At 60.6% G+C, this 17,521-nt stretch overlaps 1 protein-coding gene across 1 annotated transcript in view; it reads right to left on the reverse strand.

Moving 5' to 3' along the window:
* Positions 1 to 679: 679 nt before the first annotated feature.
* The window catches only part of LOC125425385 (nitric oxide synthase, inducible-like), a gene marked incomplete at its 5' end in the record, with an annotated part of 89,072 nt that continues 72,230 nt past the window's right edge, over positions 680 to 17,521 (reverse strand). The window contains 2 exon segments of the mRNA XM_048482998.1: positions 680 to 710; positions 1,860 to 1,942. Of these exon segments, the coding sequence (XP_048338955.1) occupies positions 680 to 710; positions 1,860 to 1,942 (114 nt within the window).

Below are 17,521 nucleotides of genomic sequence, written 5' to 3' on the forward strand. Positions count from 1 at the left end.
GCTTTTAATACTCACTATGGCCAGTTTGAATATCTTGTAATGCCTTTTGGCCTCCAAGGGGTGCCCTCAGTTTTCCAAAGTTTGATTAACGGTGTCCTGAATGACTTATTGTTCAAAGGAGTGGTTGTTTATTTGGATGATGTTCTGATCTACTCTCAGGACGAACAGTCTCACATTACTCTGGTCCGGGAAGTTTTATCTCGCCTGCTCTCTAATTCTCTGTTTGTGAAGCTCTCCAAGTGTGACTTTCATAAATCTCAATTGGCTTTTTGGGTTACCGCATTTCTGCAGCTGGATTACAAATGGACCCAGCTAAAGTGGCTGATGTGGTTGCGTGGATGCCCCCCCCCCGCTCTCGCAAGCAGCTCCAGTCCTTTTTGGGTTTTGCAAATTTCTACTGTGACTTTATCCCTAATTTCTCCTCTTTGGCCCTGCCTTTGATTGATCTGTTATGCACTAAGGAGCGAGGCCTCGCTGCTGCCCGCCCTGGTGCTAGTTTGCCTTGGGATTCTGCCTGTCAATCTGCCTTTGAGGATCTTAAGGCTGCTTTTACGTCTGAGCCCATTCTTGCTCACCCTGACCCTTCCAAGCCGTTTGTCTTACATGTTGATGCCTCGGATAAAGCTTTAGGTGCTGCCCTATTGCAGAGGGATTCCATGGGCCGCCTTGGCCCTTGTGCTTATCTGTCTCGCAAGTTCTCTGGTGCTGAGCTGAATTGGACAGTTGGGGATAAAGAGACATGTGCTATTAAGACTGCTCTTTCTGTTTGGAGGCACTTTTTAGAGGGAGCTGAGCAACCCTTTGAAGTCTGGACTGATCATAAAAACCTGGCTGCTTTGTGCTCCCCGGGTCGCCTGTCAGCTAAGCAGCTGAGATGGGCTGATTTTTTTGCTAGGTTTTGGTTTACCGTGCACTTTTTCCCAGGCAAAACTAATCGTTTGGCTGATGCTCTCTCCCGCTTGCCTGAGGAAGGGGGGCGAAAGCCGGACTCTGCTTCTTCCCACACAATCCTTTCCCCCTCCCACCTAGGATTGGCAGTGACTTGCTCTCAGGTGAAATCTGACTCCTCGCCGGGGCCCACCGCTCTTGATCACCTTCTCTCTGTGTTTTTGGAGGCTGGAAAATCTCCTGTTTCCCAGGAGGAGGGGGTGATGGGCTGTCATTGCATAATGGACTTTGGTATCGTGGCTCTCTGCTCTTCGTCCCACCCCGGCTGCATTCTCAAATTCTCCACCAGGGGCATGATTCGAAGTCTGCCGGTCATTTTGGCTTTGTGAAAACCCTGCATTTGCTAGGCAGGCAGTTTTGGTGGAGAACTATGCGTAAGGACATCGAGGCCTATATCAAGGGTTGCCCTGTTTGTGCCATGGCCAAAACTGTTCCTGCTAAGTCTCAGATCTGCTACAGGACATTGCTTTACCTAGTGCTCCCTGGCAGGTGATTTCCATGGATTTTATTACGGACTTGCCTTTGAGTCATGGCAAGACAGTGATCTGGACTGTTGTTGATTTGTTCTCTAAGCAGGCCCATTTCATTCCCTGTACCTCGATCCCCACTGCTCAAAAGTTGGCTGAACTGTTCATGTTGCATATCTATAGATTGCATTCTTCTCCCCGGAAGATCATTTCAGACAGAGGGTCCCAGTTCGTCTCCTGCTTCTGGAGGGCCTTTCTCAAGTTATTGAGGGTGGAGCAAGGGGTCTCCTCAGCCTTTCACCCCCAGACCGAAGGGGAGAGTGAGAGATCTAATCAGACATTGGAACAATACTTAAGATGCTATGCTAACTATCAGCAGGACAATTGGGTTGATCTGTTGCCTTATGCTGAGTATGCCTATAATAACTCTGTGAATAGCAGTACAGGGAAGACTCCGTTTGAGGTGGTTCACAGTCAGTCAGCGCCTCCTCTTCCTCTCCTGCAACAATCGGATGAGGCGCCTGTGCCTGAAATTCAAGATTGGGTGCAGTCTGTAGCCAAGCAGTGGCCAGACATCCTGTGAGCCCTTACTACAGCGAGAGAGGCTTATAAGCGTCAGGCTAACAAGCTCCAACGTGATTTCCCCTTGGTGGTGGGAGACATGGTTTATTTGTCCACCAATATCAGCCAAATTGCATATTGCAGTTAAGAGCTGTTAACATACCATAGGTCAATTGCACCTGTTCAAATCTCCACCTACTGTTTCTCTATGTTGGGTAGAAGTAGTTTTACTCATGAGGAAATTTGTATGTATCACATTTGGGTTTTAACAGATACTTACAATATCTGCAAAGGATTCAATGGTGTTGATGTTCAGGACAGCCGCCTGGCCTTGACTGAATTCCATAACCCGGGCGATGGGCCAGCATCTGCGGCGGAGACTCTGGCGGAGACCTTATCTCTGCGAGAGAGATGAGGCCTCCGTTCCCATGGGAATCCGGGAGGGGGGATGGGATGGACAGAGTTATAACCTGTGCTTCTGGCGGGAGACTCTATTCCTGCCACGTCGTGTACGTGAGCTTTCTAGGATGTCTGAATAAACGGTCTTTTACACCAAAAAGCCTTTAATTTCTGCGTCTATGGAATTCCTTACATTGTGGCAGAAATCCTAGTTCATCTATCTTCCCAGTGCAGCGGACCTCTGGTGTCTCGGCATGGAGAGGTTGAATATTCCTGAATCTGTGGAAGGTGCGGTAGCCCCCAAAGAGGGCTCCGAGCTTTCCCTTATGGATTTGGAGGAACCGGCGGGAGAACGGGTCTCGCTGGTAACTCTTTCCCGTCCTCGTATCAACACGAGTCTTCCCTTACTCCGTTGGGACGAGGGACGAGGAGACGATCATGTGGACTTGCATGAGTCGTTTGGGGCGCTGTCTATGGATCGAGCGCCTGTGGATCGGATATCTGCCCGTTTCCGTGTGGATTACAAACCTCAGATGCAACCTGTCACGGAGGAGACGGGTCTGACCACCTTTCATGCGGCAACACAGGAGTCCATTGAACGATTCCTGGACTCGTATTTTGGTGATGCTCCCAAGAACCCACCGTGGCATAGCACTGGGGCCCGTCCTAAGACCACCGCTGAAACCGGGACTATATCGGGGATTGGGAGGGGTATCCGTACCAGCTTCCGATCGGACCCCCCAGATCCCGGATCTGCAGCTGCACCTGAGGTGCTCCGTGGAGCCGCCGGTGGGCACGAGGTCCTGCATTCTGATGAAGAGGAATCCGAAGAAAGCCTGCCTTCCCATCCGGATCTATTCCCGCTCCCATCGAAAGAGAGCTGGGATGAGGAAGTGGGCCGACTGTGAGATGCCCAGGAAGCATGGGCCCGTGAACGCCAGCTATGGGAAGAGGAACGAGAGCAGCTGCAACAAGAGCGTGAAAACCTGCAAAGAGACCGGGAACAGCAGCGCAAAGAAATCCAACTCGAATTGGACCGTGCCAAAGACGCGCTGCAACGGCAATATGCGCAGAATCTATCAGTCCATGATAAAGTCCTGGAACACTCCAAACTGGACTTAGAGCGTCAACGCGAAAGCGTGAAGGCCATGCGTACGCAAAGTGAACTAACTGCAGCTATTCAACGAGACGAACTGGCCAAACTGGAACGAGAGAAAGCAGCTTTGCGTGCGCACCAGGATGCCTTGACTCGCAAGGAGAGAGACTTAGCTGCCTTGGAAAAGGAACTGAAGAAGCAGCAGGACAGGAGGCCCCAAGTTGGAGTCTACGCGGTCACTGGTACAGCCAACGCCAGAGGGGCGATGCTGCTGGGTCCTGCTACTCGCGCATCTGCCACTTTTCAAAGACCTGCTCCCACCAGAACACCAGCGGCGCCGGCGTTGGTGCCCCCACCTCCACCGATTCCGGCCCTCCCTGCGCCGCTGCCTCAACCTGCGCAACCGCCGCCCCAGCGGGCGCCAAGGGCCGTGGAGAGAGGATATTACAGACCTCCAATACCTGCCCGTTTCGATGGGACCGCTTCCAAACTTCCCTACTTCATCCTACAACTCGACGCCCACATGGAGGACTATGACGATTTGTACCGGTCTGAACGCGAAAAAATACGGGACATCGGTTCCGTCTTGGATGGAGCGGCAGCCGACTGGTTTGTGACTCTTTTTGATCTGCAAGGGGAGGATACTCACACGGTGCCTGCGTTCCTCCAGGCCTTAAGGGCTCGCTTCCAAGATCCAGGTGCTGAAAATGAAGCCATCCGCACCATCAAATCTATTCAGCAAGGCAACCGCTCCTTTGCAGAATTTGCCCGTGAATTTCGTGCAGCGGCTGCTCGACTCCCTCCTGAGTGGCCTGAGCGCATGAAATGTGAATACTTCTTGGATGCTGTCGACGGCAAACTGCGTGAAACGGTGTTTCTTATTCGGATCCCCCGTACTATTGCTGATTGGATCGAATTAGGATCTCAAGTGGCGTCTCGTTTGGAGTACGCTCGTGCCGGGGGCCGCCCACGCCCAAAACCCGCCGCTACGACCACCGCTGCGACTCGCAAGCCAAGCCCAGCAGCCTCTACCGAAACCACCTCTGAGCGCCATCGCCGTCTGGGATTGTGTCTTTACTGCGGAGGACCGGGTCATCTAGCTGCCAACTGCCCGAAAAAAACAGAAGCCAACCGCTCCGGCCGCGCGCACCCCATCTGCCAAGCCACCACGCAAATCCGGGCCGCCCCCAACGGGCTCGTCTAAGGCGGTTACCGAAGGCGACCCAGAGGAGGGGGAAGCAGCTGTTTGCCTCTCTTCAGCCCCCATGGATATGGGTTCGACTCCAGATGCGGTGAGTGAAGGCAGCGCTCCCATTACGATTCAAGCGATTCTGGCCAACCCCGCTAAGCACACTCGTATTATAGCCTCAGCCCTTGTAGATTCTGGGTGCTCCCATTGTTTAATGCGGCCCCAGGTGGTGGAGGAACTTGGACTAGACCGAGTCCCCCTGGCTAAGCCCATACCGTTCACCCAAATGGACGGCAGCCCTCTCGGGGCCGAAGGACCGGCCCAGTTCAAAACGCAACCGGTCCTCCTTCGCTGCGCTGACCATTGGGAGAAAATTAGTTTTATTCTGGCGCCGGTGGCCAAACGCTCCATAGTCCTGGGCATGCCATGGTTGTTGTTGCATGAACCAAAATTCATTTGGAAAGAAAGGATCTTAGAATTCACTGACCCTCCCTGCGGAGAACACATGAATTGGGGGAAAACTCGCCTCCTCATGACATACCCTCCCCCCTGGCTTCATCAGCGATGCACGCTCTAATTGCTCCCGATTCTACCGGCATTCCACCGGCTTACCAAGATTTAGCCAGAGTATTTCAGGAGCAAGAATGCGATCAATTGCCACCCCATAGAGACACTGACTGCAAAATCGTATTACAGCCAGGGGCTCAACTGCCCAAGGGTAGAATCTACCGCATGAGTCCCAATGAGGAGAAGGAACTTCGTGCCTTCTTAGACAAGAACCTTGCTCGCGGATTCATACGACGGGCTACCAAACACACACATGCTGCTCCTGTATTGTTTGTTAAAAAAAAGGATGGGTCTTTAAGGCTCTGCACGGATTACCGAGGACTCAATGCGGTTTCCCTGTCCAATAAATACCCTTTGCCATTAATCAAGGACCTTTTAGATGCATTGGGCAAGGGACGCATTTTTACTAAGTTGGACTTAAGAGAAGCTTACTACAGGGTCAGGATTGCGGAAGGCTATGAACATTTGACTGCATTTAACACAAAATTTGGACAGTATGAATACTTAATAATGCCATTCGGGTTAAGTGGGGCCCCCGGAGCTTTTATGGCCCTTATCAACGAAGTTCTCCATGATTTATTATACAAGGGAGTAGTGGTGTACTTAGATGATGTCTTAATTTATTCACAAACCATGGAGGAGCATGAAGCATTGGTTCGGGAAGTATTGAAACGCTTGCTCAACAACTCCCTCTTTGCCAAACTTTCTAAATGTTGTTTCCACCAAACCTCTATCGACTATTTGGGTTACCGGATCTCTTCCGAGGGGCTAAAAATGGATCCTGCTAAGATTGAAGCAGTCCTCCAATGGCCTGCCCCTACCAATCGGAAGGAACTCCAATCTTTCCTAGGGTTTGCTAATTTCTATCGGGACTTTATACCCCAATTCGCTGAACTGACTCTCCCACTCACAGACCTCTTACGCACTAAGGGGAAAGACCCACAGGCTGCCAAGCCCGGGGCCCCCCTTTCCTGGTCTAAAGAATGTCAGACAGCCTTTCAACATTTAAAATCAGCTTTTACTACCGAACCTATCCTAAAACACCCTGACCCAGATCTTCCTTTTGTGGTTCACGTGGATGCCTCGGACAAAGCGCTTGGTGCAGCCCTGTTGCAGAGAAATAAAGATGATAGGCTGGTTCCGTGTGCTTATTTATCAAAGAAATTCTCCGGTGCTGAGCTCAACTGGACTGTAGGGGATAAAGAGACTGCGGCCATCAAAGTAGCACTTTCCACTTGGCGCCACTGGCTGGAGGGGGGCTAAACACCCCTTTCAAGTTTGGTCGGATCACAAGAACTTGGCCGCCCTTTCCACCCCCCTCAAGATGTCCGCAAAACAACTCCGTTGGGCCGATTTCTTTTCTCGTTTCTCTTTCACTGTCCATTTTTTCCCCGGAAAAACCAATAAACTGGCTGATGCGCTCTCGCGCCTGCCTGGGGAGGGGGGTGGAGCTGCCTTACGGGATATCCCGCGCACTGTTCTCTCCCCCTCCCAATTGGGGCTGGCTGTCACTCGATCTCAGACGTCCACTCCTCCTTCTCCACCCATTCCCAGCCTGGTCTCTCCTTTCCTACGAGAACTCGGGGAGGCGGGGCTGCGTGAGCCACCAGTGGAGGAAGGAGACTCCCAATTACGCCTGGAGAATGGTGTTTGGCGGCGGGGGGATTGTTGGTACGTGCCTCCCCCCCTCTGTAAGCAGGTTCTTGAGGCTTGTCATGATGCCCGCTCGGCTGGACATTTTTGTTTCCTTAAGACGCTGCATTTGGCCCGCCGTCAATTTTGGTGGCGCGCGATGCGCAAGGACATTGAGACATATATCAAAGGTTGCTCTGTTTGTGCGGAAGCCAAATCTATTCCGGGAAAACCCCATGGTCTGTTGAAGCCTCTCCCGGTGGCCTCCCGCCCCTGGGAAGTTATCTCCATGGATTTTATTACGGATTTGCCAGAAAGTCACGGCAACACGGTCTTGTGGGTGGTGGTGGACTTATTTTCTAAACAAGCCCATTTCATCCCATGTGCTTCCATTCCCTCCGCTCCTGAGTTAGCGCGTCTGTTCATTCAGCATATTTATCGTCTACACTCCGCCCCCGTTAAGGTGGTCTCCGACCGTGGGCCCCAATTCATTTCAAAGTTCTGGAAAGCTTTCCTGGGCTTGTTGGGGGCCGCCCCGGCAATTGCCGCCCCCTACCACGTTCAAAGTGACGGTGAGTCGGAGAGAACGAACAGAACCCTGGAGCAGTATTTACGTTGTTACACCAACTATCACCAAGACAACTGGTGCGAGTTAATTCCGTTTGCAGAATACGCCTATAATAATGCGGTTCATAGCAGTACAAAAAAAACCCCTTCGAAATTGTGTCTGGTCGATCCTTCCCTCCGTTGCCGCAACTACCTGCGGAAGCGTTGAATCCTCCGGAGTTCCAACAGTGGATTTCATCTCTGGCCGAGGGGTGGAAAACGGTCCAGACCGCCTTACAGCAGGCTAAAGACTCCCGGATAAGCACCGCTCGGATTTCCCTTTACGTGTGGGCGCCTGGGTGTATTTGTCTACCAAAAATCTCAGAGACGTACATAAATTTTCAAAACTGGGCAAAAGATTCGTGGGACCTTTTAAGATTACTAAAGTGATTAATGATGTCACTGCCCGATTGGACTTGCCTAATTCTCTAAGTAATATCCATCCTGTCTTTCATTCTAGTTTGCTCAAGGAGGCTCCCGTTTCCGATGCCTGGCACGACCCGCCGGAGAGACCCCCGCCGACTATAATTGATGGCCACAAGCATTACGAAATTGACGCCATCCTGGACTCTCGTTTTAACCGCAAACGCCTGCAATATTTAGTCTCTTGGGTGGGATATTCCTCTGGGTATAATCAATGGGTCTATTCCGAAAATATTGACGCCCCTGCCCTCATTTCTGCTTTCCACCGCACCTTTCCGCACAAACCTGGGGGGGAGAAGTTTCTCTTAGGGGAGGCAGAGTGTAAAGGATTCTATGGTGTTGATGTTCAGGACAGCCGCCTGGCCTTGACTGAATTCCATAACCCGGGCGATGGGCCAGATGCATCGGCGGAGACTTTATCTTTGCGCGGGAGATGAAGACACCGTTCCCATGGGAAGCAGGAAGGGGGGATGGGGTGAATGGTGTTATAACCTGTGCTTCTGGCGGGAAGCGCCATTCCTGCCACTGCGTGTACTTGAGCTTTCTAAGATGTCTTAATAAATGGACTTTTACTCCTAAAGCCTTTTATTTCTGCGTCTATGGAATTCCTTACATTGTGGCAGGAATCCTAATTCATCTATATTCTTGTGCGGTGGACCTCTTGTCTTGCGATGGAGAGGTTGAATGTTACTGCGGAAGGTGCGGTAGCCCCCAAAGAGGGCTCCGACCTTTCCCTTCTGGATCTGGAGAAACCGGCAGGAGAACGGGCCTCGCTGGTGGCTCTTTCCCGTCCTCGTATCAGCACGAGTCTTCCTTTACTCCGTTGGAACGAGGGACGTGACGACGACGATGGGGACTTCCATGAGTCGTTTGGGGCGCTGTCCATGGATCGAGCGCCTGTGGATCGGATCTCTACCCGTTCTCGTGTGGATTACAAACCTCAGATGCAACCTGTCATGGAGGAGACGGGCTTGACCACCTTTCATGCGGCAACCCAGGAATCCATTGAACGATTCCTGGACTCGTATTTTGGTGATGCTCCCAAGGAACCACCGTGGCACAGCACTGGGGCCCGTCCAAAGGACACCGGGATTCAACCTGGAATTGGGAGGGGTATCCGTACCGCTTCCCAATCGGACCCCCCCCATCCCGGTCCGGCGACCGCACCTGCGGTGCCTCGGGGAGCCACCGGTGGCTACGGCGGCTACGGTGTCTCCGATGGCTCGCTTCCTGATGACGAAGAGTCTGAAGAAAGCCTGCATTCCCAGCCGGACCGGTTTCCTCTCCCATCGAGAGAAGACTGGGATGAGGAAGTGGGGCGACTTCGAGATGCCCAAGCGGCATGGAACCGTGAACGCCAGCTATGGGAGGAGGAACGGGCACAGTTGCAGCAAGAGCGCGAAAACCTGCAGAGGGACCGGGAACAGCAACGCAAAGAAGTCCAGCTCGAGTTGGACCGTGCCAAAGACGCGCTCCAACGACAATATGCCCAGAATCTGTCAGTCCATGATAAAGTCCTGGAACATTCCAGACTGGATTTACAACGGCAACGCGAAAGCGTTCAGGCTCTGCGCACGCAAAGTGAGCTCACTGAAGCCCTTAAACGGGACGAACTGGCTAAATTGGAACGAGAAAAAGCTGCTTTGCATGCGCACCAGGATGCATTGACTCGCAAGGAGAGGGAGCTGGCTGCGTTGGAGAGGGAACTAAGGAGGCAGCAGACCAGGAAGCCCCAAGTTGGAGCCTATGCTGTTACCGATCATGCCGGTGCCAGGGGGGCCACGTACCTGGGTCCTGCCACCCAAACGCCAGCGGCACCGCCAGCGCCCCCGATTCCGCCCCCCCCGTACAACAGCTGCCTGCCCAACCTGCTCAACCCGCGCAACCACCTCCCCAGCAGGCGCCAAGAGCCGTCGAACGGGGCTACTATCGGCCCCCGATACCAGCCCGTTTTGATGGGACCGCTTCCAAACTTCCCTACTTCATCTTGCAACTCAATGCCCACTTGGAAGACTATGATGATTTATACCGGTCTGAGCGCGAAAAAATACGGGACATCGGCTCAGTCCTGGATGGGGCAGCAGCCGACTGGTTCGTGACTCTTTTGGATTTGCAGGATGAGGACTCTCGCACAGTGCCCGCATTCCTCCAAGCCTTAAGAGCGCGCTTTCAAGATCCAGGCGCCGAGAATGAAGCTATCCGCACCATCAAAACCATCCAGCAAGGCAACCGCCCGTTTGCAGAATTTGCCCGTGAATTTCGTGCGGCGGCTGCTCGACTTCCTCCTGAGTGGCCTGAACGCATGAAATGCGAATACTTCTCGGATGCTGTGGACGGCAAGCTACGTGAAACGGTGTTTTTAATTCGGGTTCCTCGTACTATTGCAGATTGGATCCAGTTGGGGTCCCAAGTGGCGTCTCGTTTGGAATACGCTCGTCAAGGAGGCCGCCCACGCCCAAAAACCACTACTGTGTCCACCAAGTCAAGCCCAGCCGCCCCTACCGAAACCACCTCTGAACGCCGTCGCCGACTGGGATTGTGTCTTTACTGCGGAGGGCCAGGTCATCTAGCCGCCAACTGTCCCAAGAAACAAAAACCAACCGCTCCAGCTCCGCGCACTCCGTCTGCCAAACCACCACGCAGGTCAGGGCCGCCTCCCACAGGCTCGTCTAAAGCGGTTACCGAAGGCGACCCAGAGGAGGGGGAAGCAGCTGTTTGCCTTTCTTCAGCCCCCATGGACATGGGCCCGACTCCTGACGCGGTGAGTGAAGGCAGCGCTCCCATTACTGTTCAAGCATTTCTGGCCAACCCCGCTAAACACACTCGCATTATAGCCTCGGCCCTTGTGGATTCCGGCTGCTCCCACTGCTTAATGCGGCCCCAGGTGGCAGAGGAGCTAGGTCTGGACCGAATTCCCCTGGCTAAGCCCATACCATTCACCCAAATGGACGGCAGCCCCCTCGGGAACGAAGGACCGGCCCAGTACAAAACACAGCCGGTTCTCCTCCGTTGCGCCGACCATTGGGAGAAAATTAGTTTTATTTTGGCGCCAGTGGCCAAACACTCCATAGTTTTAGGCATGCCTTGGTTATTGTTACATGAACCAAAGTTCATTTGGAAAGAACGGATCCTAGAATTCACTGACCCTCCCTGCGGTGAACACATGAATTGGGGAGAAAACCCAACGTCTCCTGACACACACCCCTCCCTGGCTTCTTCAGTGATTGCTCCCGATTCTATTGGCATCCCACCTGCATATCATGATCTAGCCAGAGTTTTTCAGGAGCAGGAATGCGATCAGTTGCCACCCCACAGAGACACTGACTGTAAAATTGTCATACAACCAGGGGCACAACTACCCAAAGGTAGAATCTACCGCATGAGTCCCAATGAGGAGAAGGAACTTCGTGCCTTCTTGGACAAGAACCTTGCTCGCGGGTTCATACGGCGGGCTACCAAACACACACACGCTGCTCCCGTTTTGTTTGTCAAAAAGAAAGATGGGTCTTTACGGCTTTGCACGGATTATCGAGGTCTCAATGCGGTCTCCCTGTCCAATAAATATCCTTTGCCTTTGATCAAGGACCTTTTAGATGCACTCGGCAAAGGACGCATTTTTACTAAATTGGACTTGAGAGAAGCTTACTACAGAGTCAGAATTGCTGAAGGCTATGAACACCTGACTGCGTTTAACACAAAGTTTGGACAGTTTGAATATTTAATAATGCCATTCGGGTTAAGTGGGGCCCCCGGAGCTTTTATGGCCCTTATCAACGAAGTTCTCCATGATTTACTGTACAAGGGAGTTGTTGTATACTTAGATGACGTTTTAATTTACTCACAAACCATAGAAGAGCATGAAATATTGGTTCGAGAGGTATTGAAACGCTTGCTTGACAACTCTCTCTTTGCCAAACTCTCCAAATGCTGTTTTCATCAGACCTCCATTGACTATTTGGGTTACCGGATCTCGCCCGAGGGCTTAAAAATGGATCCTGCTAAAATTGAGGCAGTCCTCCAATGGCCTACCCCCACCAACCGCAAAGAACTCCAGTCGTTTCTTGGTTTTGCTAATTTCTATCGTGACTTTATACCCCAATTCGCTGAACTGACTCTACCTCTCACAGACCTCTTACGCACTAAGGGTAAAGATCCACTGTCCGCCAAGCCCGGGGCCCCCCTTTCCTGGTCTGAGGAATGTCAAACAGCCTTTCAACTATTAAAATCTGCGTTTACCACCGAACCTATCCTAAAGCACCCTGACCCAGATCTCCCGTTTGTGGTTCACGTGGATGCCTCGGACAAAGCACTTGGGGCAGCCCTGTTGCAGAAAAATAAAGATGGTAGGCTGGTTCCGTGTGCTTATTTGTCTAAAAAATTCTCTGGTGCCGAACTCAACTGGACTGTGGGAGACAAAGAGACTGCGGCCATCAAAGTAGCACTCTCCACTTGGCGCCACTGGCTGGAGGGGGCTAAGCACCCCTTTCAAGTTTGGTCGGATCATAAAAACCTGGCAGCTCTTTCCACCCCCCTCAAGATGTCCGCAAAACAACTTCGTTGGGCCGATTTCTTTTCTCGTTTCTCTTTTACAGTCCATTTTTTCCCTGGGAAAACCAACAAACTGGCTGACGCGCTCTCGCGCCTACCCGGGGAGGGGGGTGGAGCTGCCCTACGAGACATTCCACGCACTGTTCTTTCCCCCTCCCAGTTGGGGTTGGCTGTCACCCGATCTCAAACGTCCACTTCTCCTCCACCCCCCATTCCCAGTCTCGTCTCTCCTTTCCTGCGGGAACTGGAGGAGGCGGGGCTGCACGAGCCTCCAGCGGCCGAAGGTGACTCCCAATTGCGTTTGGAGAATGGAGTTTGGCGAAGGGGGGAATGTTGGTACGTGCCTCCCCCCCTCCGCAAGCAGGTTCTTGAAGCTTGCCACGATGCCCGTTCGGCTGGACATTTTGGCTTTTTGAAAACTCTGCATTTAGCCCGCCGGCAGTTCTGGTGGCGCGCAATGCGCAAAGACATTGAGGCATACATTAAAGGCTGCTCGGTTTGTGCAGAAGCCAAAACCATCCCGGGAAAGCCCCATGGGCTATTGAAACCTCTCCCGGTGGCCTCCCGCCCTTGGGAAGTCATCTCCATGGATTTTATCACAGATTTGCCCGAAAGTCATGGCAACACGGTTTTATGGGTGGTGGTAGACTTATTCTCCAAACAAGCCCATTTTATTCCATGTGCTTCCATCCCCTCCGCTCCTAAGTTGGCACGGCTGTTTATTCAACATGTTTACCGTCTCCATTCCGCCCCTGTTAAGGTGGTCTCCGACCGCGGCCCCCAATTCATCTCAAAGTTCTGGAAAGCGTTTTTGGGGTTGTTGGGGGCCGCCCCGGCCGTCGCCGCCCCCTACCACGTTCAAAGTGACGGCGAGACGGAGAGAACGAACAGAACCCTAGAGCAGTATTTACGTTGTTACACCAACTACCACCAAGACAATTGGTGCGAGCTTATTCCGTTTGCGGAGTACGCCTACAACAATGCGGTTCATAGTAGTACAAAGAAAACCCCCTTTGAAATTGTGTCTGGTCGCTCCTTCCCGCCGTTGCCACAACTACCCGCGGCAGCTTTGGACCCCCCAGAATTTCAACAATGGATTTCATCCCTAGCCGAGGGATGGAAGTCGGTCCAGACCGCCTTACAACAAGCAAAGGACTCCCAAAAACTGCAAGCGGATAAACACCGCTCGGATTTACCTCTGCGTGTGGGCTCTTGGGTGTATTTATCTACAAAAAATCTCAGAGACGTGCATAAATATTCCAAACTTGGCAAGAGATTTGTGGGACCTTTTCAGATTACTAAAGTGATTAATGATGTCACTGCCCGCTTAGATTTGCCTAACTCTCTTAGTAACATCCATCCTGTCTTCCATTCCAGCTTGCTCAAGGAGGCTCCCGCTTCCGATGCCTGGCACGACCCGTCGGAGAGGCCCCCACCGACTATTATTGATGGCCACAAGCACTACGAAATTGACGCTATCCTGGACTCTCGCTTTAATCGCAAACGCTTGCAATATTTAGTCTCTTGGGTGGGATATTCCTCTGGGTATAATCACCCCCACCCCCCCCCCCCCCCACCCCCCACCCCCCCCCCACCACACCCCCACCCCACCACCCCCCCCCCCACCACCCCACCACACCACCACCACCACCCCCCCACCACCACACCACCCCACCACCCCCCCCCCCCCCCCCCCCCCCCCCCCCCCCCCCCCCCCCCCCCCCCCCCCCCCCCCCCCCCCCCCCCCCCCCCCCCCCCCCCCCCCCCCCACCCCCCCCCCCCCCCACCCCCCCCCCCCCCCACCCCCCCCCCCCCCCACCCCCCCCCCCCCCCACCCCCCCCCCCCCCCACCCCCCCCCCCCCCCACCCCCCCCCCCCCCCACCCCCCCCCCCCCCCACCCCCCCCCCCCCCCACCCCCCCCCCCCCCCACCCCCCCCCCCCCCCACCCCCCCCCCCCCCCACCCCCCCCCCCCCCCACCCCCCCCCCCCCCCACCCCCCCCCCCCCCCACCCCCCCCCCCCCCCACCCCCCCCCCCCCCCACCCCCCCCCCCCCCCACCCCCCCCCCCCCCCACCCCCCCCCCCCCCCACCCCCCCCCCCCCCCACCCCCCCCCCCCCCCACCCCCCCCCCCCCCCACCCCCCCCCCCCCCCACCCCCCCCCCCCCCCACCCCCCCCCCCCCCCACCCCCCCCCCCCCCCACCCCCCCCCCCCCCCACCCCCCCCCCCCCCCACCCCCCCCCCCCCCCACCCCCCCCCCCCCCCACCCCCCCCCCCCCCCACCCCCCCCCCCCCCCACCCCCCCCCCCCCCCACCCCCCCCCCCCCCCACCCCCCCCCCCCCCCACCCCCCCCCCCCCCCACCCCCCCCCCCCCCCACCCCCCCCCCCCCCCACCCCCCCCCCCCCCCACCCCCCCCCCCCCCCACCCCCCCCCCCCCCCACCCCCCCCCCCCCCCACCCCCCCCCCCCCCCACCCCCCCCCCCCCCCACCCCCCCCCCCCCCCACCCCCCCCCCCCCCCACCCCCCCCCCCCCCCACCCCCCCCCCCCCCCACCCCCCCCCCCCCCCACCCCCCCCCCCCCCCACCCCCCCCCCCCCCCACCCCCCCCCCCCCCCACCCCCCCCCCCCCCCACCCCCCCCCCCCCCCACCCCCCCCCCCCCCCACCCCCCCCCCCCCCCACCCCCCCCCCCCCCCACCCCCCCCCCCCCCCACCCCCCCCCCCCCCCACCCCCCCCCCCCCCCACCCCCCCCCCCCCCCACCCCCCCCCCCCCCCACCCCCCCCCCCCCCCACCCCCCCCCCCCCCCACCCCCCCCCCCCCCCACCCCCCCCCCCCCCCACCCCCCCCCCCCCCCACCCCCCCCCCCCCCCACCCCCCCCCCCCCCCACCCCCCCCCCCCCCCACCCCCCCCCCCCCCCACCCCCCCCCCCCCCCACCCCCCCCCCCCCCCACCCCCCCCCCCCCCCACCCCCCCCCCCCCCCACCCCCCCCCCCCCCCACCCCCCCCCCCCCCCACCCCCCCCCCCCCCCACCCCCCCCCCCCCCCACCCCCCCCCCCCCCCACCCCCCCCCCCCCCCACCCCCCCCCCCCCCCACCCCCCCCCCCCCCCACCCCCCCCCCCCCCCACCCCCCCCCCCCCCCACCCCCCCCCCCCCCCACCCCCCCCCCCCCCCACCCCCCCCCCCCCCCACCCCCCCCCCCCCCCACCCCCCCCCCCCCCCACCCCCCCCCCCCCCCACCCCCCCCCCCCCCCACCCCCCCCCCCCCCCACCCCCCCCCCCCCCCACCCCCCCCCCCCCCCACCCCCCCCCCCCCCCACCCCCCCCCCCCCCCACCCCCCCCCCCCCCCACCCCCCCCCCCCCCCACCCCCCCCCCCCCCCACCCCCCCCCCCCCCCACCCCCCCCCCCCCCCACCCCCCCCCCCCCCCACCCCCCCCCCCCCCCACCCCCCCCCCCCCCCACCCCCCCCCCCCCCCACCCCCCCCCCCCCCCACCCCCCCCCCCCCCCACCCCCCCCCCCCCCCACCCCCCCCCCCCCCCACCCCCCCCCCCCCCCACCCCCCCCCCCCCCCACCCCCCCCCCCCCCCACCCCCCCCCCCCCCCACCCCCCCCCCCCCCCACCCCCCCCCCCCCCCACCCCCCCCCCCCCCCACCCCCCCCCCCCCCCACCCCCCCCCCCCCCCACCCCCCCCCCCCCCCACCCCCCCCCCCCCCCACCCCCCCCCCCCCCCACCCCCCCCCCCCCCCACCCCCCCCCCCCCCCACCCCCCCCCCCCCCCACCCCCCCCCCCCCCCACCCCCCCCCCCCCCCACCCCCCCCCCCCCCCACCCCCCCCCCCCCCCACCCCCCCCCCCCCCCACCCCCCCCCCCCCCCACCCCCCCCCCCCCCCACCCCCCCCCCCCCCCACCCCCCCCCCCCCCCACCCCCCCCCCCCCCCACCCCCCCCCCCCCCCACCCCCCCCCCCCCCCACCCCCCCCCCCCCCCACCCCCCCCCCCCCCCACCCCCCCCCCCCCCCACCCCCCCCCCCCCCCACCCCCCCCCCCCCCCACCCCCCCCCCCCCCCACCCCCCCCCCCCCCCACCCCCCCCCCCCCCCACCCCCCCCCCCCCCCACCCCCCCCCCCCCCCACCCCCCCCCCCCCCCACCCCCCCCCCCCCCCACCCCCCCCCCCCCCCACCCCCCCCCCCCCCCACCCCCCCCCCCCCCCACCCCCCCCCCCCCCCACCCCCCCCCCCCCCCACCCCCCCCCCCCCCCACCCCCCCCCCCCCCCACCCCCCCCCCCCCCCACCCCCCCCCCCCCCCACCCCCCCCCCCCCCCACCCCCCCCCCCCCCCACCCCCCCCCCCCCCCACCCCCCCCCCCCCCCACCCCCCCCCCCCCCCACCCCCCCCCCCCCCCACCCCCCCCCCCCCCCACCCCCCCCCCCCCCCACCCCCCCCCCCCCCCACCCCCCCCCCCCCCCACCCCCCCCCCCCCCCACCCCCCCCCCCCCCCACCCCCCCCCCCCCCCACCCCCCCCCCCCCCCACCCCCCCCCCCCCCCACCCCCCCCCCCCCCCACCCCCCCCCCCCCCCACCCCCCCCCCCCCCCACCCCCCCCCCCCCCCACCCCCCCCCCCCCCCACCCCCCCCCCCCCCCACCCCCCCCCCCCCCCACCCCCCCCCCCCCCCACCCCCCCCCCCCCCCACCCCCCCCCCCCCCCACCCCCCCCCCCCCCCACCCCCCCCCCCCCCCACCCCCCCCCCCCCCCACCCCCCCCCCCCCCCACCCCCCCCCCCCCCCACCCCCCCCCCCCCCCACCCCCCCCCCCCCCCACCCCCCCCCCCCCCCACCCCCCCCCCCCCCCACCCCCCCCCCCCCCCACCCCCCCCCCCCCCCACCCCCCCCCCCCCCCACCCCCCCCCCCCCCCACCCCCCCCCCCCCCCACCCCCCCCCCCCCCCACCCCCCCCCCCCCCCACCCCCCCCCCCCCCCACCCCCCCCCCCCCCCACCCCCCCCCCCCCCCACCCCCCCCCCCCCCCACCCCCCCCCCCCCCCACCCCCCCCCCCCCCCACCCCCCCCCCCCCCCACCC

This window comes from Sphaerodactylus townsendi, unplaced genomic scaffold, assembly GCF_021028975.2.
Source record: "Sphaerodactylus townsendi isolate TG3544 unplaced genomic scaffold, MPM_Stown_v2.3 scaffold_36, whole genome shotgun sequence".
In the NCBI taxonomy this organism is placed as follows: domain Eukaryota; kingdom Metazoa; phylum Chordata; class Lepidosauria; order Squamata; family Sphaerodactylidae; genus Sphaerodactylus; species Sphaerodactylus townsendi.